General features: G+C 42.4%; 1 protein-coding gene across 2 annotated transcripts; it reads right to left on the reverse strand.

Moving 5' to 3' along the window:
* Nucleotides 1-407: 407 nt before the first annotated feature.
* Nucleotides 408-25390, reverse strand: prkx (protein kinase X-linked). Of its 2 annotated transcripts, XM_084004648.1 has the most exons (9): nt 25342-25383; nt 24763-25042; nt 19672-19840; nt 16135-16398; nt 12679-12798; nt 8463-8558; nt 5660-5717; nt 2684-2761; nt 408-2590 (listed from the first exon to the last, which is right to left on the reverse strand). In XM_084004648.1, the coding sequence occupies exons 2-9, from the start codon at nt 24908-24910 to the stop codon at nt 2465-2467; spliced, it is 1059 nt and encodes a 352-aa protein (XP_083860774.1). In that variant the 5' UTR covers nt 24911-25042; nt 25342-25383; the 3' UTR covers nt 408-2464. The 2 variants fall into 2 exon arrangements, with proteins under 2 accessions (XP_083860774.1, XP_083860773.1); XM_084004647.1 differs by having other exon boundaries at nt 24763-25390.

The following is a 25390-nucleotide window of genomic DNA, read 5'->3' on the forward strand; positions in this document are numbered from 1 at the left end:
AACTGATTGACAGGAAGTTGGTCAAAACAAAGATGGCACGTTTCGCTGTAATAAAAACGACTGCCGTGAGATAAACTGAGCGAATCTGTCTCTAATTAGATCAAATTGAAAACAGTTAATAAATCACAATATGCATTATGTGAATGTTCAGCCTGTTGCAAAATAAGATTGTATCGTGACATCACATGCTAATGCTAACGCTACCAGCCGGGCTTCCTTCCTGTTTTGATGGTGGTAGATGTGGTATAAGGTTGTGGATTTTAATTACGCCTTTTAATCATGAACCCCTGCTACCACAACTGATGCTTTGGGCTGTTTTTGAGGTGGTCCTGGTGTGTCGGGGGTCTCGGATCCTTTTAGTCGGGCTGGCAGCAGCTTGATAATGAAGGGTGAGGCACAAAAACAAATCACATCACTTGGATTTTAATGGCAGCAAACACAAAAATCATGTGACGTTTGTTTTAGAGGCCCGCATCGTCCCAAATGAAGTCTTCTGCACGATTAAGTGAAACCAATACTGTAATATGGCTCTGAAGCTCAACTCCCAGCATCTCTCACCTCACATAACGCACCTTTTTAAAAGCGTGACAACAATGATAATGAGTGGAAGTGGAGTAAACGAGCACACAGCGGCATGGGACAGGATGGAGCTGCTGGGGAACGGCGACATGAAACGACAGAGCCGGGAGAAGAACAGTTTGACCCTTTTACAGCCGACGCCATCGGAAAGACGATGTTAGCGTGGTTAGAACATTCTACAGTATATATACACAGTAGAGGTGTTTCAGTTTGACCAGTAACCATGTTAACTGGTGACTTTCAGCTCGTCAGTAAATGGTTGGCGCGGATAACAAACACAGATGGATCTCAAAAAGATTACATCACCACTTAACACGGCCACTGGTTGGACCTGAACACCGGCGGCGCCAATAAACGCGTTGACTACTCAACTAACTCAATAAAGTCAAAGCTCTGAGTGTACGATTATTTACTTTTAAACTTGGGTCATGAAAAGTTTTGTTTATCGTTTCATTTTAATATTTTAACTGCATGTGCAAATTGTTTAGTTTTAATGTTGGCCGTTTCCCCACCAAATGTGAAGCAATTTGTTAGCATGCAAGTTAGGGAGTTCATTAGCATTTTCGATTTTAAAATTCCCTTCATTAATCAAATTCATTATTATTATTGGATTGATTGGCAATCGTCGTACATCCGTTGCCAAACTGTAAATGTAATCGCACTTTACACAAAAAATCACAAATCTGAATCGGTATTATCGTAAAAATCTTCAAGATAATTATTATTATAATAAGATTGTTTGGCAAGCTGTTGCACATCGTTTTACGTGCGTTGTCAAACTACGTGCGCACAAGCGCAGGAGGATATAGGATTTAATTGCACTTTACGCTAAAAATCGCAATGTCGATCGTGGCGAATCTGCATTATCAGGATAATCGTAAATATCTTCACGATTACGCATACGCACTTAGCGCGGGAGGATATAGGATTTAATCATGTTTTGCGATATATAATCACTCGAAGCTGCATTATCGGGATAATGGTCTTCAGGAATTACATATTTTTATTTAAATGAAATAATGCAGAGACATTCTGATTAATGATTATCTTATTTAAGGTTATTTGAAATATTTAGGATAGATATGTGATGCAATAAAAATATTTGTTTCCAGACAAAACGTTAAGCGATTCCAGTATGTTCAAGTGTTGTTTAAAGCATGTTTTAAACATTATCAAGATAAAATCGCGGATCTCAATTATTTAACGTACGTACGTCATTTTTGTTTCCACGCTGTAAAAGGGTCATAGAGTCGGAGACATGGCAGCACATTCGGCTGTGCTGAGATCTGCTCTTCATCAGTGCTACATGGAGCGCCGGTGGAGACCACGCCCATCAAACCGTGATGTAAGGCACCTTCTTACAAGTGCTGTGCATTATTTAAATAAAGACTCGACGCCATGAGTCTAAAGACGTACGACTACTGGCCAGCTGACGGTGACAGCACCGGTCTGGAGTCACATTTTAAAGAGAGATAACATATAAAACATGATAATATAAAAAAAAGGACCTGATTATTCTCTCTCTTTTTAAAAGTAACAGTCTTTTGGTTTCAACGCAACCATGTTTTTGTTTGTATTTTTTTTTTTTTGCATATGAGCAGGCTCAGAAAAAAAATAAGAAATTGTGATTAAAAAACAATGTGAACGGCAACGATTTGACTTTTAGTCAGATAAATAAAAAATATAAAAGCAAATCATCTCTGTGGTATGATACATGTCACAGCAGTTTGTCTTTAGGGAAGCCGTTATTATGGATAAAACGGGGCTCCCCCCTTTTTAATAAATAAGGATTTTCTCCATGATGGAACCTGGAACGGCAATTATACAATATGCTGCGGCGTCAACTCTCAGGAGCCTCCATCAATAAATAAACCGAGCTCAGTGATCAGAAGTTCTTGAAGATCTCTAAGTCCTTCTGAGGCACAGGAGGGTCTTTCTTCCAGTCATCCTCTGGGTAAACATCGAAGTTGGACGTGTCCCCCTCGTGGGATACTTTAGGAATTATGGGAGGCTGTGAAGACGATGGGATAACATATTATTATTATTATTATTAAAACTTGTCAAGAGAAACGGTGAGACAAAAATGAAGTAGTTTTAGTGGTACCTTCAGTTTCCTCACAGGAACGGCCTCCCAGTCGACGGTCTTGAACCACCGATGCTTCTTTATGTCATCGGCTCCGTTCTGAAACAGAAAACACGGCTTCTTCTTTAGAGTCCGGTAATGAGGTACAGGAAACCTGTTTGTTTATTACTAAGATCATGGATATTACGTCTGCTAAACATCAGCATGTAAGTGTTGTCATGACCATTTTGCCACATTATATCAGATGAAATCGCGATACAATTTTATCATGATACGTTAATATCACAATATGATAAAATCATAAGATATCACAATACCATTTTATCAGGATACAATATTATCAATACGATATTATCACCATACGATATTATTAATACAATATTATCACCCTACGATATCACGAAACAATATCGCAATACAAAATGATCATGACATGATATTACCACGATACGACACCACATTACAATCACAATATTATCATGATAAATTATAAAGATGATACAATACTATCACAATATTATCCTGATACAAAATGATCACAATAACATTAAAATGCTACTACAAATCACATTTGATCACCATATTATCACAATACGATAGTGTCACGATACGATATTACTATATACAATATCACCATAATACAATATTACTATGATACGATATGATCACAATACAATAGTATCATTGTACGAGTTTATCAGGATAAAATATCACAATCCGGTATTATTACAATAGGATATCATGATACGATATAATCAGGATATGATATAAGCAAAATACGATATCACGATACTATACTATCACATATGATATGATCGATACAATTTTATCATGATACGATATCACAAAATATTATCACGATATATCACAATATATTATCACGATACGATGTTATCACGATACGATATCATATGATATCACGATACAATATTATCACAACATATTATCATGATAGGATATTATCATAATACAATATCACGATACGGTATTATCACAACACGATATTATCACGACACAATATTATCACATACAATATGATCGATACAATTTTATCATATTATATATGTATATATTAAGGTTGCCATCTATGGTGGTCCGCCCTACTTCCCGTGCCAAACTGCGTGTGCACATTACATACATCCCTATTTATAAACTGTTGGAGCTATATCTAAAAAATGGCAGTCTCCTGGGTGAACATCCTGCGTTTGTTTGACCCATGCACCCGGACCATGACCAGGGCCCATCATTACCAGGGCTGGGTATCGTTTACATTTTCCCATTACCCATACCTCATAACCTACTGAGTAGACCAACTTCCACTTGTTTTTATTTTCAGTTTCACTTTATTAACATATAAATGAAAATTCAGTATCAACCACGACAGCGGCACAGTCCGGCCTCCGCTCGCCAGCCTGCGACTGCACTGCCGCATCGGTGTTCTGCTCCTCCAGAAGAACATTGGCAGCCTTCAAATCAATAGCATCTTGTCTGGGATTATGTGGAGTTAATCACCGGGCTTAGAGAAGTATTTGTTTTTTATTGAGAGTGGTTCTCGTTTACGAATGCTCCTTTTTTTCCCCCCGCTAATGCTAATTGAAACACTCCGCTCCTCTGGTTTGAATGGGGACCGCTCCACGGCTCCCATTGATGCGTGATGAAGTGGCAGGCTCCCAGTGAAATGTAAAAAAAACTCTAATTCTTCCAAAACGTCTCTGATTCCTGAGGCTGTACACAGTGAAATTAGACTAAACGCTTCTCCCTCCACACTCCCCACTCCATGCTTCTGTTTAGTTGGCATGGTGGTTAAAGAGGAGCTGTTTTTTTTTTAATCCCTCAGTCGTTATGATTGATCACACGAGGCAGCAGTCGGAGGTCGAACAATAATGGCTCATTATCCAAATTGTTAAAAACAGTGTACAAATTGTTCGACGACTTCCCTTCGAAGAGAGGGCATCGGAGTAGTGTGGATCTTGAAGTAGGAGCAGAGTAATGCTGTTGTATTAAAGTGTGGGCGTGTTAATTTTTATTTCAGCAACTCTCAATACGATAATATCATGATAAAAATATCATGATAACGATCATTATAAGCCCACGATAACGATTCATCATGATACGCGATAAATCGCAAGAACTCACTACAACATGCATCACGATATTTGTGTATCTGAAGGAGACAGGAAACACGGGAAGTAACCAGAAATTAATCTCATACTGTGTTTATTCACTGCATTGTTTTCACAGAATTTGCGAAACAATCCATAAAGGTTATTGATTTTTTGTAAACAATATTTGGTGCAGTGTATTGATAACGTATTGCAGCAGGGGAGCATCACGATATTTCGTTTTTGTCTCACCACATACTGTATATATGTATATTTTTAGTAGGGGTGGGCAAAAAAAAAAAAAAAAAAAAATCTAAATCAATTCATAACTTCCAAAAATCTTTTTTTAGCAATAGCTTTGTAATCAGTTTATGTTTAAAAAAAAAATAATTATATAATCTTATGCACTCATGCCATAATTTGCCACACCGCCTTTATTAGCTCTGGATTAGATCCTGAATCATGGACTCAGTAAAAAAATCTATTTTTCAATTGTGAACCTAATATTTAGTATATATATTAGAGGTGGTTGAATAATAACTACCTAATAAAATGAAAAATTCATGCATATCGTGATACTGTCAAATACAGCCGGAGTCTTCTGAGGTGAATTTTGAAGTGATGGCAAATCCTTTGTGCTGAAAAAACACGGATGTTTCTCCCATTAGCTACGAACATTTAGATTATGCGTCAAGACGTGAAAAAACCACCCTAAAAAAAACCTTAAACTTCTCCTCCGTTCCCGACTAATTGGAAGCATGTGGAGCTCCAGTCACACTTTCCTCCCCTCCTCCTCATCCTCCTCCTCCGCCTGTTGACATCAAACTACCTGGAGGTATGAAAGATGGGGAGCTGCCATGTGGCTGGAGGGAGCCGGGGAGTCTAACCAACTCACCTTCATGTTGCCTAGCCGTCTGGCTCGGTCGATGACCAGAAACTTCTTGATGAGGTCTCTGGAGGGGGGGGTAGAGAGAAACAAGTCAGCGAATCCAGCTCTCAAGGCTAAAGTGATCTTATAATTGAAAACTTTCTGCGACAAACACGTGAGGAGGAGGAGGGGTGGAGATGATTCACGGGGGTCTTAAATTGGCAGATAGAGATGGAGATGAAGGCACCGTACCTCACATCCGACGAGCTGCCTCATAAATACAGCAAGTCAGCTATTTCTCACTTTTTGTCTAAACCCCTTCCCCTGCGCTCGGAGAGACAGGCCTTTACAGCGATCTGTCACAGAGACATATTTTACTCCCGCTCTGGGGGGAATATTTGTATTTATGCCTTTTTGGTGGATTCCATGAAGGAGAGTTCGTCTGGAGTTGATGGGAGGAGGGAGAGAGGCGATCACGTAATGTGATTCGAGGGCTACACTATATTTGGTGGTTCGACTTTCATTTCTTGGATTGGCAATCAGAGAGTTTCTCCTTAAAGCTGCAGTAATCACTTCTTTTTTTTTTTTTTAGACGAACAATGCTATGGTTACTATAAAAGAGTTTGCTTGTAGTGGTGAACAAAGTTTCATCAAACAGGGATGAAATAACCACTAGTGCAGCTTGTGACAAATGCTTCACTCGACCTCGGAGACACGTCGGCTGGTTTACTACAACCGGATGAACCCCACATAAATGATTTAGCTGTGAATTACTTGTAATAAATGTATAAAAAGTATGAAGTCATGGTTTGTTGGGTTGTTAGGCAAGCAACTTTTAAAACGCTTGTTTTCTGAATGGAGTCTATATGGGTGCTAAGTTATGCTTACAGTGTAGCTGCTCCAAATAAGGTCATCTAGACAAACGGCAGCTACCTCCGTCAATACGCCAATATGTATTGAAATTTGCATTGGGGAACCCTGACTCTTGGAGTCCATATGGGGGTCTTAGATTCCCTGAAGAAAGTTCCTCTGGTCCTTGAGGAGACCCTTAAGGTTCTTAACAAAGGAGACCTCTTAAGCCACGCGTCTGCCTTCGACAAACTGATTACATCCACTATATTACAGACGTGGAGGTGGCAGAAGGGCCGAAGGTCGGGTCAACACAATGTCAACATGTCCGGAACAAATCGCCCGGCTCGCTTTATGACTAATGGCCAGACTTTTTACTGCCGAGGGTCACCCTGGGACGCCTCCCCCAGCCGCTCTCATTGTCCCCGCTGATGGAGACGCAGCAGTAGGTCTGCGGAGCCTTTCACTTCGTTGATGGATGGGAGTGTGTGTGACATGGAACTGTGTGAGAGCGATATGAATGGTGGAAATATATATATATATATATATATATATATATATATATATATATATATATATATATATATATATATATATATAAAATCCTTCTGTCTGCCGGCTGTAAGATAGATGGCTTAGCGGTGAGGAGCTGGGGCTCTGCTGAATTATCAGGGGACAAAGTGTGTTTCTCCAGGGGCCCCTGTGGCATGACTGATTGAGTGACTGCATGTGCACACACCCGGAGTGCACCAGGTCTGTAATCTTGCACATTCTTGCACCCTCCAGCTGGTACTAATGGGTGGGGGGGCTGGGTGTCATTAGTGGCCACGGGTCGTCTTTAGCTCATTGACCTCCGTGTTTAAAGGGACGCTGCGGCATTTAAGGGGCCACGCCCATGGCCAATATGGCCCAACAATCATTTGAAGTATCACGCCTACATAGTCATTTGAGTGGGGGGTCGGGTGCGTCGGTGACCCCCCAATATGAAGACTCATCAATCATCTCCTGCCTCATGAACATCTCCCCCTAATAAGGGGACTATTTCCTACAAGCCTTTATTTTGCTAGTTCCTTAAATAATCACTTCCTGTGAGCTTTTATTGTGTTTTTGCAAATGTGGGGGGGAGGGGGGGGGGGTAATTTGATTGGCTGCATCGATGCTAATGTCGGCTTAAAGCTGGATAGCTTTCAATGCTAATGCTAGCTTCATAGGTTTCATGGAAAATGGAATGGGCTGGCTTGGTTCACCACACCAGGTTTTGGTCGATGATTAGGACCAGTATGGCGTGGTCCCAGTGCTGAGCTCTTTGTGGTGTTTTTAAGGGGGAATTTAAGGGTTACAAATTCACAACCTCTTCAGGTTCCAGTATTGGTTGAATCAAATGAGATCATTATTTTAAGGTCAATGAGTTTCAGAAATATTGGCGCTGGAATAAAGTCCTGTAAAAAAATCCAAAACCAGGATATGATTCAGCATTTTTTTGATCAGCGCTTTATGTCACACTAAGAAAGGCTCTTAAAGAGCTAAAAACAAATTACAAGTTGGAGGCTTAGGGCTGGTGTTCCTTTATAGCCTAACGTCAAAAAATCATAAAAGTGGTGAACAAAATGTGGAAGTATCATAAAATTTGTTTGCTGCAGACATTGGCTTTTTGTGGAGGGAACCAGTGCGATGCTATATTCCTAATAATATGGAAAATATACCAAAGTTCTGAGAAAGTTCTCCCATTTATCGAAATCAAAAGTGTCTTTGTTGGGAGGAAGTAGAAGAAGAGCTAAACTGTGAAACCCAGGTGTAAACAAATCTCCTGATTGGTCAAACCAGATTTATATGTACGACTAAAAAAATGATTCGACTACTGGCCCACAGGAAGGGTTAGCCTCACTAATGTTTCAGACAGAACTGGAGTATGGTAGTCATTTCAAGGTGTCATGTGACACCTCATTAGACTATATATATAGACTGAAAGGCCTGGTCTTACTTGACATAGAAATCCAGATGGCGTGGGAATTCCAGTTTCCCGGCCAGAATCTTTTGATAGATCCCGAACGGATTGTCGTCGAAGAACGGCGGGTACCTGCGGAGAGAAACACGTGTCATCCTGGGGGGGGGGGGGGGGGGGTACATGATGCAACGAGGGGGTAACAGCAGGCAAGAGCTTACAAGCTCTCACCTGGGTCAGGGTCACCATTTGGGGGGGGTGGCAGTGATAACTTACAGACAGAGCTGCCTTTGTTCATGGTTGATGATTCTGTTTGTGTTTCTACCACCCACACTCCGGCTGCTCCCCCCCCTTCTTCCCTCTGCTCCTGGACAAGTCATTACCCACAAATTACATAACGTTACGCACAGAGCAGACAGGCGCATAATCGCACCCGTTTGTCACACGCCGCTTCCCGGTGAAAAGCTCAGGAGACCGGCGAACAGGGGGGGGGGGGGGCGAACACCGCAGACTGGTGCCGTCAGAGGCGGGGAATTTGGGTCGTTGCGGCGAAACGGGAAGAGAAGTTGTCGTCAAGACCAACTAAACCAAAACCAAGACCAGATCGGGGACGACAAACTCCAGATTAAATGCAGAACATGCAAACCAGATGCACGCCTCCAATTGATCGCAAAGATTCCCATAAACACTCGTAAAAGCAATAAAGATTCCTCTCCGTTCACCTCATTATTGCCAGATTATACTTAAGTATGCGTGCATGTTTAAAGGGCGTTACTAAAACCGAGTCGCCTGTCACCATTGTTTATGGTCTCAATCTCTAGTTTCAAATCTTCTTTAATCCAGCACGATGTTCATTTTGTACATTATGGTCCATTTAGAGTCAAATAAGCACAGAAAGCAGAGGGTTAGGGCGGGGCTACCTTGTGATGGACAGGTCACCACCACCATGGTTTCGCTACCGCAGCCTTGCTTCCATCACTACCGCAGCCTTCTACCATCGCTACCGCAGCCTTGCTACCATAGCTACTGCGGCTACCATGACTCTGCTACCGTTGAAACCGCGGCATTGCTACCTTTGCTACTTCGGCCTTGCAACCCTTGCTACTGCAGCCTTGCTACTACCTTTGCTACTGCAGCCTTGCTACCGTCGCTACTGCAGCCTTGCTACCACGGCCTTGCTACCGTCGCTACCAATGCAGTTAGCAACTAAGATGACTTTAACACCTAGCTGTAAAGTTGACCTTAAATTACGAAGCTAACTTTGTTAGCAGCTTCACACCAGAATCCAGATGGAACCAGATCCAGTAAGGTTTGTGTTGGTCACTTCCTTCACGGGTTGCAAAAATTCCAAAATGGCGATGGCTAAAAAGTCTTCAAAACCCGGTGAAGTCTAGGTGTCTACACCCACTTCTTACAGTCTGTGGCTGGGACTCTCTTTCCCCCTACTATTTCCCCATTTAATATATTTGAAAATAAATGCACAATTTCACATGAATATGGAAATATTCAAAAGGAGGGAAAATGCAGAAAATCCATCTGGTGCATTGATACAGTCTCCTGGTCTATTAATCCAGACTTGTGCTTCGCTGAGAAGTGTTACAGACGTGTTGCAGGTCCAATCTAGTCAGGCGGTTGATTCACACGATGGCCGGCGTGTGAAATTGCCAACACGTTTATGGAATGAAAAAGAGGCTTTAATGCAAGACACGCTGAGCATATTCTCACTCCAAGAAGGGGGATTATCTTTTATTACGATGTCACCGTGAGCTTCCCCTCGGAGCCAGACGTTTTCATTTTTAGCACAAATGCATTCTTTACAATTTGTGATTCGGGAATATAACGAAGGTTTAAGCCTTAATTCTTCAGTGATTCATGATAAACGGTGCTTGAGTTCGGAGCCCTGGCGGTTAACGGCATCCTCAGTCCAATCTGACTTTGGCTGCCATGCGAGGACGGAGCGTCCCTCCATGTCTAATCACCAAGCCAACGCTCCGCTGAACTGTGGTGGACGAGGACTGAGCGATTGGGGGGGAGGCGTCATTTTCATTTTCCACGCAGTCAATCCAGAAAATTAAGTCTGGGAATAGACTTTAATTGAATCTTTGGATTAAAAATACTCCAGAATGCAAAGTTTGGACTCTGGACTGCCAGATTTCCTCCACACTGAAGCAACCGGCAGTGTCCGATTTCCCATGTACGACAGACATGATTGGTTTCCATTAAGAGCAGAAATGTGGCCCTGAAGGCAGGGATTATGGGGCTATTCTTCTTCCTCCCATGGGGGCCTTTGGTGACCCTTCACTGAGCGTTTTTTTGCCACTCTTTGCCCCCCCCCCCCACCAGGACGACCTGACTTTTCAGAAGCAGCCGCGACATTCTCGGCCCCTCTGACGGACATCTTACACAATGCTGCAAGATGAAAGGGGCTCTTTGTGCGAGGAGTCTGACAGCGGAGCTCCTCCCTGGACGCGGCGGTCCAGCCTCGGCACTTCAAAGCCGGGGGCCCTGATGAATGCTGGGAAGCCACGTAGCTTTTCCCGAAACCAGAGTGGAAAGAAAATGGACGGGAGGGGGCGATGGGGAGCTGACCTTTCCGACCGTCTGGAGGAAAGAGTATTAGGATACCCGTATCTGGGATTTTACTGGTCATTGCTATTGAACTGGTCCCATTAATCAGCTGCTGGATTAAAGACCATCACCTGTATCTGTGAAACAAATCTCCAATCAATGGTGAAGTCGATCACAACCTTCAGGCCCGTTCTCCCCGACCAATTATTATTCACGGCGAGGGACGGCGGGCGACCCGGAGCGCTTCCTTAAGGGGATCAACATCATTGTTCTTCATCTGCAACGCTGATCCCCCGGTCACACATTCATTTGTCGCAGCTCTGCGGATGAAGAGATCTCCCGCGCTGAGACAATAACGGTGGTTTGATTAAACGGAATCGCTCCTTTGTTTCCCCGTAAGGACTCTCGCTTGCTCGTTTTTTTTTGGGGGGGGGTTTGCTTGTCGGATTGCATCACCCGTTTGCAGGTGTTCATGTTATTGTGTCCACCCCAGATTGTTTGGAGAGATGATGGTCGAGTTAATTCCAGTCACGGCTCGCTAGAAGCAGCAATGCCTGAGCTTTATACCTGTGTGTGTGTGTGTGTGTGTGTGTGTGAGACTATGACAAATTCTTTCTGCAGACAGTTCTCTGATCTCTCAAACACAACTAACTTCTCTTCATGTTGTGCACAGCAGCAGATTCCAGAGAAGCATGTTGTAAAAGAGCAGGAAGGCAACCTGAGGGGCCGGTCACAGCGAGGCGCCCAGCTCGCAACCTGTTGCTAGACACGTGGGAACGCGTTGCTAGAAATGCGTTGCTAGAGACCTGTTGCTAGAAACGAGTTGCTAGAAATGCATTGCTAGAAACGTGTTGCTAGAAACGGGTTGCTAGAAATGCATTGCTCGAAATGAGTTGCTAGAGACGTGTTGCTCGAAATGAGTTGCTAGAGACGTGTTGCTCGAAATTAGTTGCTAGAGACGTGTCGCTAGACACGTGGGAACGCGTCGCTAGACACGTGGGAACGCGTCGCTAGAAACGCGTTGCTAGAGACGTGTTGCTCGAAATGAGTTGCTAGAGATGTGTCGCTAGACACTTGGGAACGAGTTGCTAGAAATGCATTGCTCGTAATGTGTTACTAGAAACTCGTCACTAGAAACGCGTTGCTAGAGACGTGTTGCCAGAAACAAGTTGCGAGAGACGCGTTGCTAGAAACGTGTTGCTAGAAATGCATTGCTAGAATTACGAGTCCCCCCCCGACCCTACTCTCTAATATATTGACTTTTTTATTTTGAAAGGATGGTATGCAGTAAAAGAGCATGATGAATATGTTATAAATAATACTTAATAAAACACTGGAAACTCAATCGAACAATGATCAACAGATTAAAGTGCAGCAGTAGTTGTTAAGATTATTGTTGGTGAGCACCGTTATTGGAGGGTTGTGATTTAAATTGTGGTGTGGAGTCTTCAGAAGGATGGCAGCCTTCTTGTATAGTGCTCTTATATCTTATTCCATTTTTTTGTGTTGCTGTATGGATGGAATAAAATAGATACCGTATAATATATAAATAATACAGCACAAAGACGTTTTAAAAGGGTTTCTATGAAAGAGAGGGATGGAGATTGAGGTCTTGGTGCTCTGCTGCCCTGCCTGTTGCTCTAGTGGAGGAGAGTGCCCCCTGGTGGTTAAAGCGCTGTACACTTACCCGGCCAGCATTTCAAAGACGAGGATGCCCAGCGCCCACCAGTCCACAGCTCGGCCGTGCCCTTTGCTTTGGATGACTTCGGGGGCCAGGTACTCGGGGGTGCCACACAGGGTCCAGGTCCTGATCACACAGAGAGGGTTGAAGGATTAGTCTGCAAGGGTTTTAATTTGGATAACTCATGGTTAAAACTATTTTTGATATATATTGTATTATCTCCCTACTACTAGAGCTACTATTATTTTTGTAATAACTATTATATTTAGAATTACAACTATTATTGCTACTGCTCATTTTTACTTATTGACTTCATTAATATTATTAATAATGTTGCGGCTGCATCATTGTTGAAATAATTTCTTCTATTTTTTGTTACTTTGTACGTTCTGAAACAAGCTCATCGTTGATTATTCATCATTTCTCCGATGTTGCAAACTTCGACGTTGAACGTGACCTTGTGCGTGCGTTTCTTTTACTAACTGCCTGTCTGCTTTTGATGTTGTGTTCGCCAAGCCGCAGCCTCATTTTACAGATGTATGTGATTATTATTTTTCATCATTTAGAAGTCTGCCAGTTGTCTTTTTTGAATGAATGCATTCATCTTCTGAGTAATTTATTGCCAGAACAAACAAGCTGAAACCATGAAAAGCTCACTGACACTATAATAACTTAGATATGTTATTATGGTTTTGTTTAGTGCTATTTTAATGATGTTTTACATTATTGTATATTATTGCTTCATCTTCCCATTTTTAGATACGGGAACAATTATTTTTAAATGACTCGACTAGAAAGCTAACTTTCTTGCGCAGCACGATTGCATACAAAGTTGATTAAAAAAAAAGATGCAGATGGATGCAAATTTGTGGCGGCAGGCTGCGCAAATGGCGCAATGTGAATACTTCGTCCCCAATCAGCTGATATTTGTTTGTGAATTAACCGAAAGAGCAACTTGCGGATCCCATCAGAAATGTCCTTGTTCACTGGACCCGCTGTGTGTGTGGTTGAGAGAGAGAGAGTTTCTCATCAGTTAGCTGCTGCTGTTTGATTAGTCACATCCTCTGTACGTTCCACAGTTTCACGGTGAAAGACGACACCTGCCGGTACCACCTCCCCGTGTCACCTGACCCGGCTGCTACCTGACCCGGCGCCATCTTTCCGTGTGTACTACGCATGTGGGCGTGAGAGTGACGTGACGTCCCGAGTCCACACATGTCGGTCGGCGGCGTGAACAGGAAGTGGGGGAAGCGGATAATTTGCCGCCGGCCGACGGAGCAACTGATCGCCGGTGTGCAACAAAACACGCCCAGTCCTCTCTCTCTGAAAGCCACTTGTCCTCTGATGAAGAGCACTTGGCCTGGCGCCAGCCTTTCATCGTCTGTCACTGATATCACCTGGGTAATGACCTCTTTTGCCCAGTTGCCATGGCGACGGTAATTTGTATGGAAATGATGTCGCCCCCTCGGTCGAGGAGGAGACGGTGAGAAGACGACGCTCTTTGGAGGGGGCGTTTAAACGCCAGCAGGGGACGCTGTGGCAGCGTGGCAAGGGAGCGGGCGGCGGCGGCGCTGCTCCATCACGTCCCCGAACATGGGAAGTACAAAAGAGCTGGAGGCAATGAGGCAGTTGTCTTCCTATTCCAGGCAATTCTGCAGCCCTCCATTTCTATAAGTGGGTCACTTGCACATCAGAGAGGTATCTACTCCCCATCTGATTTGCTCTCCGAGTCGGCGGGAAAATGTAATCTTACTCCATTATGTTTACATGTCAGCGGGGGTCAACTCGGCGCCGGCTGCGGCGCTCGGGAGAAACGCCGCGGCGCCGCTATAAAGCCGTCTCTTCTTCCTCTACAGTGCATCTTTTCAATTCTGCCGAGGTCGCCGGGAGGTCTCGCTCGCTGTATCTAATTCTGACAAAAAGACATCAGTTCGGGGGGAGTGGGGGGGTTTGTCCTTCAGGGCTGCAGCCGTGGACTTCTCAGGAGTTGGGAGGATTCCCTTAAATGAGAAGGAAATAAAAATAAAACACACAGGATGAAGACGGCTACTCCTCGTTCTCCAAATCCATGATTCCATTTGTTTTCTTCAGACTGCGGAGTCTTGATTTGTAAATATCAATAGTTTTTATGCCCCAATGCCTGCAAACTTTATGTCAATGCTCTCAAAGTTTGTTCGTTCCATTACTCACGGGGAAGGCAACATATTGTCAGTTGTGTTGTCTTTTAAAGTGCAGCTGCAGGAAACGGACTGAATGCAATGCTAAATGCAGTCTCTGGTTTCTCCACATAGTCTGGTCTGATGCATATTCACCTCATAACGTTGTGTCCTCATCTGCCCCACTGTTATACGGGGTGCCTCAGGGTTCCGTTCTCTGCCCTATTCTATTCAATTAAATCTCTTATTAAAATATTACAAATGGCATTATTGCTGATAAAACAGTAAGACTTGAAGCCTGAATAAATGCTTCAGGTCGCGGTGACGACCATGAGCTTTCCCCCAAATCCACACTGTGCGGCTAAAGCTACGTGCTAAGCTAAGAAGCCTGTGAGGGAGTAGTGATGGCTGATGTGTCGTTTCACTTTTGACTGACAATCTAGCATCAAACGCCGGGAGGCGAGAGCGGAGGTTCCCTTACTGTCATTCAGCCGCGGCCACACACACGGCATGCTGGGAGAAGTAAAGATGGGGCAATTAAGAAAAAAAAAGAAAAAAAAACTTAAGATGAAAGAGTCTGGTGTGATTAAATCCTCCCACCAGTCGCACATCCAAATGTGTGTTCGAGGTCAGTTATGAGTTTGAACAGTAAACGCAGAGAGATAATGTGGATTAAATGCACATCTTGTTCCATCTTTGGAATAAACGCATCACTTTGTTTTAATCTCTTACACAGGACAATAAGAAAAAATATTTTATTAGATAAACGATGTGCCATATGGGTCATTTATATAATGGAAACCTCTGTCCAGATGACAGAAGGCAATCTTTTTTTTTTTAAACGAAGCAGTTTTTGTATCTGTGAAGTATGGAAGACTGATTCATTTTCCTGCCTAAAATATTACTGTAGTATTAAGCCTTCATCAAGTTTTGAAGATGATATATTCAAAATATTATTTTTAGCTGTACAAAACCCCCCAAAAATAACTTATTGGCACATCTAAGAGGCTGAAAGCAGAAACTCTGCTTAAATCTAGATTATGATTATGAACACATTGTTGTTATTGGCTCCTAAAAAGTTCAGATTATATTAAAAAAAAGCCTCAAATTGACTCCTCCGAGTGAGGATTTGAAACTAAAGCTGACCACTTCTTCTCAAATCGATCCCGTCTGAGCTCGGACTGAAAATCAATATCTTTTAAATCACTTCTTAAACTCCACGGTTTAGATGTTTTTATTAACTGCCTTTCATGTCCCTTCTCCCTCCGTTTTCACTTCCTCGCAATCCCGCCGCCCCGCCGCTCACCTGTCAGAGAGCTTCTTAGCGAAGCCGAAGTCGGTCAGGCGGATGTGGCCCTCGCTGTCCAGCAGGATGTTCTCCGGCTTGAGGTCGCGGTACACGATCTCCCTGGAGTGGAGGTACTCGATGGCGCACACGATCTCCGAGGTGTAGAAGAGGCCCGTGGCATTGCTGAAGCGGCCGCGGCTGCGGAGGTAGCTGAAGAGCTCGCCGCCCGGAACGTAGTCCATCAACATGTAGAGGAAGCGCTCGTCGTGGTGCGTCCAGAAGCTGAGGGACGGAAACAGAGTGTTGAAATCAGATCACATAGGAATCTCTGATCCTCCAGCGTGGTTCGCATTAGTGCGACCACTCGTTCAGCACTTGAGAGGAATAAAACCCAGAAAGCTGTCACTGATGGAGATGGAGGAGGCGCCAGGGTTTCCCAGAAGCGCCCTATTTTATCTCCACGCTTCCCTTTTCGCTTTTCTCTCTTCCATGAAGTTACATGTTTGATCAGTGGTCTCGATGAAGGCCAATCAGAAGAGCCGCTGAAAGTAATCCCACCCGCCAACATTAATCAGATGTTCAAAACCACCATCTCTTTTCCCATGATGCTTCCTTCCACTTGGACGCACAATAGATAAGATAAATAATGAGGTCCAACGCTATCTGTTTAGTAGAGAAACATCAAAGATGTTTAAGGTCACTTGGAAACAGTGTTTGTTCACCACAGAGAAAAGTAAATTTAAAAAAAATAATAATACACTTAAAAAAAAAAAAACGTCTCGCTCTCGTTCCTGGCTTGTTGTCGGTCTACATACAAATACATTTAAAAATAAATATATAAATAAAATTTTTTCCTTCCGTCAGTCTATGTAAAATATAAAATTAAATTAAATAATGATAAAATAAATGTAAAAAAAATGTCTCGCTCTCGTTTGTTCCGTCAGTACAATGCATTTACAAAATAAAATAATTTAAAAAGTAAAGATAAAAAAATGTCTCGCTCTTGTTCCTGGCTTGTTGTCAGTCTACATAAAAACACATTTTAAAAAATAAAACAATTCTTAAATTAATAAAAAAGAATGAAAAAATTGTAATATAATAAAAAAACACACGTCTCGCTCTCGTTCCTGGCATGTTGTCGGTTTACATACAAATACATTAAAAAATATAAATACAAATTTTAAAAAAATGTCTCACTCTCGTTCCTTCCGTCATTCTGTGTAAAAAATAAATTAATAATAATAATAAAAAGAAAAAATGATAAAATAAATGAAAAAGTCTCCCTCTTGTTCCTAGCTTGTTGTCAGTCTACATAATAACACATTTAAAAAATAATTTCAATTTAAAAAAAAAATTGAATATAATAAATAAAAAAATGTCTCACTCTGGTTCTTTCCGTCAGTCTATGTAAAAATAAATAAAAAAATAAAATAATGTATTAAAATAAAGAAATAAAAATGGCTCACTCTAGTTCCTTCTGTCAGTCTACATGACAATGGCAATTGGACTGCGGGAGGAAGCCGGAGAACCCGGAGAGAACCCACGCTTACACAGGGAGAACATGCAAACTCCACACAGAAGGAACCCGGGCCGACCCGGGAATCGAACCCAGGACCCTCTTGCTGTGAGGCGAGAGTGCTACCCACTACTGCATATTATATACTATATGATAATATATATACTATATGATAATATGATGCATACTGCATCATAGAGTTCTCAACGGGCCTGAAAATTACGACCCGACCCGGCCCGTGGCTTTTAAAGCCCGAACCCGATGTAACCCGAAACATCAACATGGATTATCTGCCCGAACCCGGCCCGACGGTGAATTCACCTGCGGCAAGTTTACTTTTCACCAACTCCATCTACTTCTCCAGGCTAAAGGCGTGCACGCAGCGGCAAGACTTTACGGTGAACAGCAGCGATGATTAATACATTTTTTTTTTCCACTGAGCGGAAAAAATTAAGCCTGAGGTCCGACCCGAGTCACTTGCTGATCGGCCGATATATCGTAATATCAGATTTTTAAATCAACAAACATTTGTATCGGTATCGGCCTTCAAAATCCTTTATCGGTCGGGCTCTATATGAAATAATCGATCGATGATTTTAAAATAATCATCAAATTATGCTTAAAACAAAACAAAAAAATCACCATTGCATCGCAGATCGTACATTTTAGTTAAAGTCATAAAGGACAAAAGAAATGATGTACAAATATTTCTTTAGAAAATTAGCAACATTGTAGTCTATTCTTTCTGATATTTCCTGGAGGCTCATGTGACAATTCAGAATTATCCCGACGGAAATTCACCACGATTGACTGTTTTTTATCGGGATCGCAAAAAATCGTTCCCGCCCATATTCTACGGTAACATTGAAGCTGATCACTGAGCCAATCACGCATCACTGATGGAGGGCAATTTTCCATATTTGGGAACAAAGATGCAGTAATTCAAGCATTTCAAAGCTTCAACGCAACTAAAGCTGCACAGAGGGAGCCTCTTATATTTGCCTCATTTAATAGAATTGTTGAATTTAATATCTCACACTCAAACAGAGGCTAAACCAAAAAAGCCTCTCATAACGTGCCGAGGAGTCCAATCACACTGTATCGTACTGTAATGAGCTGATTATTTTCATAAATACTGTTCAGGAACAATATTTCATCAGGCAGCACAAGTTATTTTTATATCCATCATTATTGAAACTTTACCAGCTCTGACACTGAGAATTGGGAAATTGTTATTAGCAGTCTGCCGCCGAAGTCCTCGCATTACATTGGATTTGTATCAGTGGGAAGATCTAATGTATTATGGAAATTTTATTTGATTATGCATAATATGTACCGAGACAGTGGACAGAAAAGGTGAATTTTTAATGAGATGAATAAACCGTTGTGCCTTACTTGCCCTGATGTGCTTGGAGAACAAAAACTGCCATGAAATTATGTATTAATATCTTTGCCCACTTTCACTGATGGATTTGTCCTCAACGGTCTGAGTGTCTGTATTTTTGGCTGAGGTTCATCTTCTGAAACCATGAGCAGGAACCAGACTGTCCGTGGGGCCAAACGACAATATTGCTGCCGTATTTATGACCTTATTTGGAGTGGTGACGGAGCAGCTACGCTGTTAGCGTAGCCTAGCACCCATCGAACCAGACTCCATTCAGAAAACAAGCGTTTCTAAAGTTGTTAGCTCGTCGTTTGCACACAGACCTAAGAAAGCGTGACTTCGGAATTTCTTTCACATCGCCGTCATGATGTTGTTACTTCGACATCGTTATGATCAATTTATTGCAAATAAATCACAACAAAATTGTTTATTTTTTTGGGTTCGCCAGACTGCTCCTTCGCTCATTTTCGCATTAAAGAATGATAGAATTGATAACTAGCATGCTATCCGCTAATCAGCTAGCTAGCATGCTAATTCCACTGCTTTGAAAAGGGCCATACCAATGTTACAACATCAATATCGGCCACCTAGCTTGTAAACCTCTACCATGTTTACCTGTGTGTGTGTGTGTGTGTGTGTGTGTGTTGTCACTCACAGTCGGATAAGGAAGGGGTGGTTGACCTCTGCCAGCACCTCCTTCTCATTGTGGACGTGCTGCTCCTGTTTCAGTCGGATCACGTCGGGGATTTTCATCTGCTTCAGGGCGAAGAAGGCCCTGCTCTTCTTGTCCTTGACCAGGAAGACTCGGCCAAAAGTCCCGGTGCCTGAGATGGGGGGGGGGGGGGGGGGGGGGTGAGGACCAGTGTGACGGGAATCCACAGCACACAAATATCCACTGATCTATTCTGTGTTGATTGTGTTTGGATGCTCAAAAGGAGTCATTTATGTCATGAAATCCCCATCAAGACTCCATTCAGAAAACGAGCGTTTTAAAAGTTGTTCACATGTCGTCCTGCAGACACACCTAACACAGCATTACTTCATCATAGAGTCATTTGAGCATCCTTTTCATCCATTTACAGCCATAATAGACGGCTGCAAAATCAGAAACGGAAATCAGACGTCTGGGAGAGAGTTATCCAGGACTGGACCAGCAGTCCTCCTGAGTCCTCGTGTTCGTCGCCACGGCGATGAGCCGCCGTGACGATCTATCTCTGGCTCATCTCTGAGTCGGAGATGGCAGCGCTGCGACTTCCTAATGAAACACGGGCTGTCTCGCTCGTCTGCTTTACAAACAATGGACTTTGTCTCAGGTGTATTGGTGTCGCCATAGCAACAGAGAGGGTTTCACCGTCGGATGAACTCCTCATACCTCCAGAAATGTCAAACTTTTCAAGCTTTTTCTACCGCAACGCCACTTGGAACATGAGTCCAGGGTTTCTGGGAGCTTCATTGAATTACCTCACCTTCCGACATTGTTACTTCTGTGGATATTCCGTATCATAGCAACCGAAGCAGCCTCATTGTCTCTCTGTGTTCTGCTTTTAACAATAAACAACTATTTTATTAGTTGTAAAACTGTCATTAAAATGGCAACAATATACGTAATAATCTGTAATTAAAAGTGTTCATGAACTATAATCAAAACTTTTTTCTTTTGTATGACAGTAACAATTTCAGATCCTAGTCTACAGCACCCACAATGCAACTTGGGCGCCAACCATGCAACAAAGTGGACACATGAAAACCAAAACGATCGCTCCTGTGTTTATGTCTCAATGACCTTATTTGGAGTGTCGATGGAGCAGCTACACTGTTAGCGTAGCCGAGCACCCATCAACCAGACTCCAATCAGAAAACAAGCGTTTTTAAAGTAGTTAGCTTGTTGTCTTGCAGACAGAGCTAACAAAGCACGACTTCTGAGTTTTTACAAATCACCATCATTATGGAGTTATTTCAGCATCATTTAGATTTTTTTATTACAATTAAATCACAGCTAAATTGTTTATTTAGGAAAAAAAAAATTTAGGCGGGATTTTTTTTCACATCCCAATCGATATAGGACGACTGGCTGAGGTTGGAAATCACACGGCTGTTACTTTGGCGCTTTCTGAGCCGGGGGTCGGGGGGTCAGGGAGGATTGGACTGGCTGATATTTCGTCTGGAAAACTGGGTCATCCTCCCGACTCCTCTCTCACCTGCTCGGTTTTATGAAAAAAAAAATAAAACAAAACTCCGACTGGACTTCCAGTGGTGTTTCCCTGGGTCGTCAAGGCGACGGCGGCATATACACCTAATGGCCTCACGATTTCAATGACAATTAAACAACAGCAGGCAGATGAAGAGCTTTAGCGGATTTGTTTTGGGCGGCAAATCCCTCTCATCAGACAAAATGGCTCGGCAAATTGGATTTTTTTGTTTTCGTTTTGTCTTTTGCGCCGTTCTCTGCCGCCCACCTCCCCGACAGCCGGTTAACATCAGGCTTTGTCGGATGTAACTTTATGCACATTACCGAGAGGCCTTCCATAAAGGGAGATGATAAATCGCAACGCAAGGCGACTATTAATGAAAAAGGTTCTGCCGTGTCATCACTCGCCGCTGTTTGCTATCAATTCATTCGCCATCTGGCCTTTTTACGATCCACCTGCACCGCTGCTGCACTGTAAAACCCCGTTAAAGCACCAGGGCTTCATAGATGGCTCCGTCTTTTTCCATGCAGAGAATTTGCTTTATTTATTCGTTTTTTATTTATTATGAGCCGTTTTTGCTTCCGTAACTCGGTCACGTCACTGCTTCGGAAAAAGGACGTTCCCACGCAACCAAACCGTGAATTGCTGTGGATTGCGGCGGATCGCTTTCGCCTTTGACGCATCATGAATTAGTCTCAAACAAGTCTAGGGGAGTCCACGTAGGGAGCAGGTCTGGGTAGTGGACTCGACAGTCATGTGAATTTTTGATACTCACTATTAGTACTGCAATAGAGACACAGTACCGATACCAACGTTGACTTAGCAGCTTCGTTCCCTAGAACATATTTGCACGTTTTTACGTCCCAAAAACATTTTGATTGCAATTCAGCAAAAATGCTTTCTCTTTGTTCCTTTGATAAAGAGAGGAAAAAAGGGAGGTGAAGCTCTTGTGTAATTGGGTGTGACTCAACCGGTGATGACGGACTCGCTGAAGTGCACGTCACACCCAGACAGAACAAGACCTGGCCTGACGGGGTGTTACATGGTTTGGACTTTCTCTAGATGTCGGAGTTTAAAGGGACCCTAACCCTAACCCACTAACCCTGACCCTAACCCACTAACCCTAACCCCTAACCTTGGCCAGATTGCTTTTTGTTATGATGCCCCTAGCTCTTGGAACACGCTACAGCACAACCTGAGATTGGATGCGCTCCCTTCATTCACAGAGTTTAGGACCTTGGTCATAGATAGCTGTGTTTCTAATTGTAACTGTTTTAGATGACTGTCTTTCTTGTTTCTTGTTATATGTATATTGTCATGTAATCACTTTCAAATGACTGTAACAACTGTAAATATTTAAATTGCCTTGTAAACTCGACGTCATTGAAAATGAGGGTAACCTCAATGTCTCTCGAGAATAAATAAAGGTTATAATAACCCCTAACCCTTTTAACCCTAACCCTTTTTGACTGAATAGTCAATTCGATAGACAGTATCGAGAGGAAGTTCCGCCTACCTGTGTCCCATGGTACCTTATTTCGGAATTTATGAATCGTCGTCAAAAGTGAGGCAATTTAAATCATTATCCTAGCAACACGGCCGTTGGCCTGCTAGCTGGCTAGCTACGTAAGTCGTGCACTTCATCAGGTATATTTGTGATGTTACCTTTTAAATGGGCCGACATCATAAGTGTAACTCATGGCACAATTCCTGATGATCAAAAAAATGAGTAGACTCTTGCTGTGCATGTTTTTGGGGGCGGGGCTTAGCCTCTCCATAATTGCGACGGGAAAATGTGGCAACAATTAAACAAAGGATCGTTCGTCGATTCGACTATTTAGAAACAAACAATATGCCAACGTTTATTAATCGGAACATTAATCGAAAATAGAGTGCTACTTCGTTTTGGACAAAACTTTGTTTTGTACACTCCATCTTTGGGCTCCACCGTTTTTGGACCCCGTCGACTAAGAATTCTGTGGCCGATTAGTCGTTTTTGATGCTTTCTACACGCCGAATGATTTTCCGAGAAACTTCAGAGCACACCTCTGGTAAAGAAGAATTAAAGTGCTTTCTTTTGGACTAATGGATGAGTCGACCCAGAAACACCTACGCCCTACTTCGCCTGGGCAGCTCGCCCTTTCTGCCACACCTCAGTTTCACCACACCAGAAATCTATGAGACGATTAGTGCAGATTGTGCTGGACCGGCTTTGTGCCTAACACAATGTAGGAAAAAGGACTCGAGGACGAAGGAGGTCAGCTGTGATAAAGGTTCCAAAAAAATAAAAGAGATTTAATATGTCTGCACATGACGTCTGGCTTGATGGTGTGACCCGGTTCAAGATTCTGGACTTTCAACTGATTGGTTGAAGCCTCTGGTTGATGTGGGACTTTACTGCTACTTTTATTTGGTTTACTTTTGCTCTTATTGGATTGTCTTTTGATTAATTGTAGTGGTTTGGTTTTATTTTTCTCATCTAAAGTGAAAACTTTTCAAATTAAATGTTTCCTTAGTTTTGTCTTTCTGTTATATTGCCTTGAACCCTGTTTTTTGTTTTTTACAGGTACTATACATATCATTCTAATTACGATTACAATGTCACTATCGTCCAGTTGTAATTTATTGTAATTTTTTAACAAATAAATAAATAAATAAATCAACCATCTGAAAACTCAAACCAATTAAGAAAATAATCTGCAGATTAAGGATGGGACCATAAAGAATTTTATCACGGATCACGATTGCACTGAATTTCTGTCTAACTCACTATTTTACATGGGACGATAAGAACATTTCAAGTCACGATTATCCCGGCTCGCATTATAGCAATTCACGATGTTATCCTGATAATTGTCAAAATATGCTTAAAACTCTTTAAACCACATTGAATTATCCAGATAATGAAAATTCACCAATTTGAGTGTTTTTATTTATCCCAATCCACCCTAAAATTGTCCCGTCGCTATTCTATTTTTATTTAATCTATACATCATTTTTTAATCGTCCTTTTCGATTCTGGTGCGTTTTGCTGCGTTTTTTTCTGGTATTTTGTTGATTATCAGGATGACATCATGAATCACAGTTATTTTGGTCAAGCTAACTGTGATATGACGTTTTCATATTGTCGTGCCTACTGCAGATTAATCTACAATAAAAGAAAACATCTTTAAAAAAGCTATAGCTGTTGACGAGTGAAAAACAGAGCCTGAATTTAAAAACACAGGTTACAAAAATACATTCATAAATGTAATGTGTGTATTAATGACTTACAAGCGTCTTATTTAAGATTATTTTTCACAAAATAAATCTGTTAATAAAACAGATAATTAAATACAACCATGCAGAGTCATACCAGCTGTCATTTTAAAGAGTTTGAAGCACATTTACATTCATATTCTACTGCTGATCAATCTAGAATGAACATTATCATTAGTTGCAGCAGTGACAGTTTTAATACTCATTCCTAAAGTATTGGGGTTCTACTGTATTATGTGGTCCTGGACTTTGAAGGACCACTTGAGACAACAGACAACCCACACGTCCCCAGAACTCACCAACTGTGGCGACGGTCTCCAGGTCGTCAAGGCAATACATCCGGTTATTCGGTGACGTTTCACCGGCCGAAACGTCGGCGTTGCTTCTGCTTTCTTTCAGGGAGTTGGCCTCGGGGTTGACTCCGACTTTTGCTTTGGAGGAGGCCATTTCTTGTTTTCCTATCGAGCTCACTATTTGGGTTCAGAACTATCCAGCGGGACGCACTCGGGAGTTCGTGTCACGCATTTTCCGGAGAGCAGGGAGTTAGCTCGCGTCAGTTCATCGTCTTTGTCTGGCTAGCTTGTTGTCGGACAGAGAAGGAGAGGAGGGGCAGAATTAGCCGACGCTTTCATTAACAGTTAATTAGCGGGAAATGGGAAACGAAGAAGCCGACATGAGTGAGACAAAGAAGCTAGTGACAGGTGCACTGCACTGCCATATAGCGTTAGCGACTTTGGTTAGCAACTAACAAGCCATAGTGAGCTAAACGGGAGGTAAGGAACGGAAGCGGCGCGAGAAGAACCTCCGGAATAAAAGAGAGTTTTAAAATGGAATTAACTCGATGGATCCCGTCGCTTTTCTCTCTCAAGTTTACTCACCGCCTCCATAATTTACTCAGCTCCAACAACAGACCTCACCCAGCACTGT

Source organism: Eutrigla gurnardus (assembly GCF_963514095.1).
Source record: "Eutrigla gurnardus genome assembly, chromosome: 24".
Classification (NCBI taxonomy): Eukaryota; Metazoa; Chordata; class Actinopteri; order Perciformes; family Triglidae; genus Eutrigla; species Eutrigla gurnardus.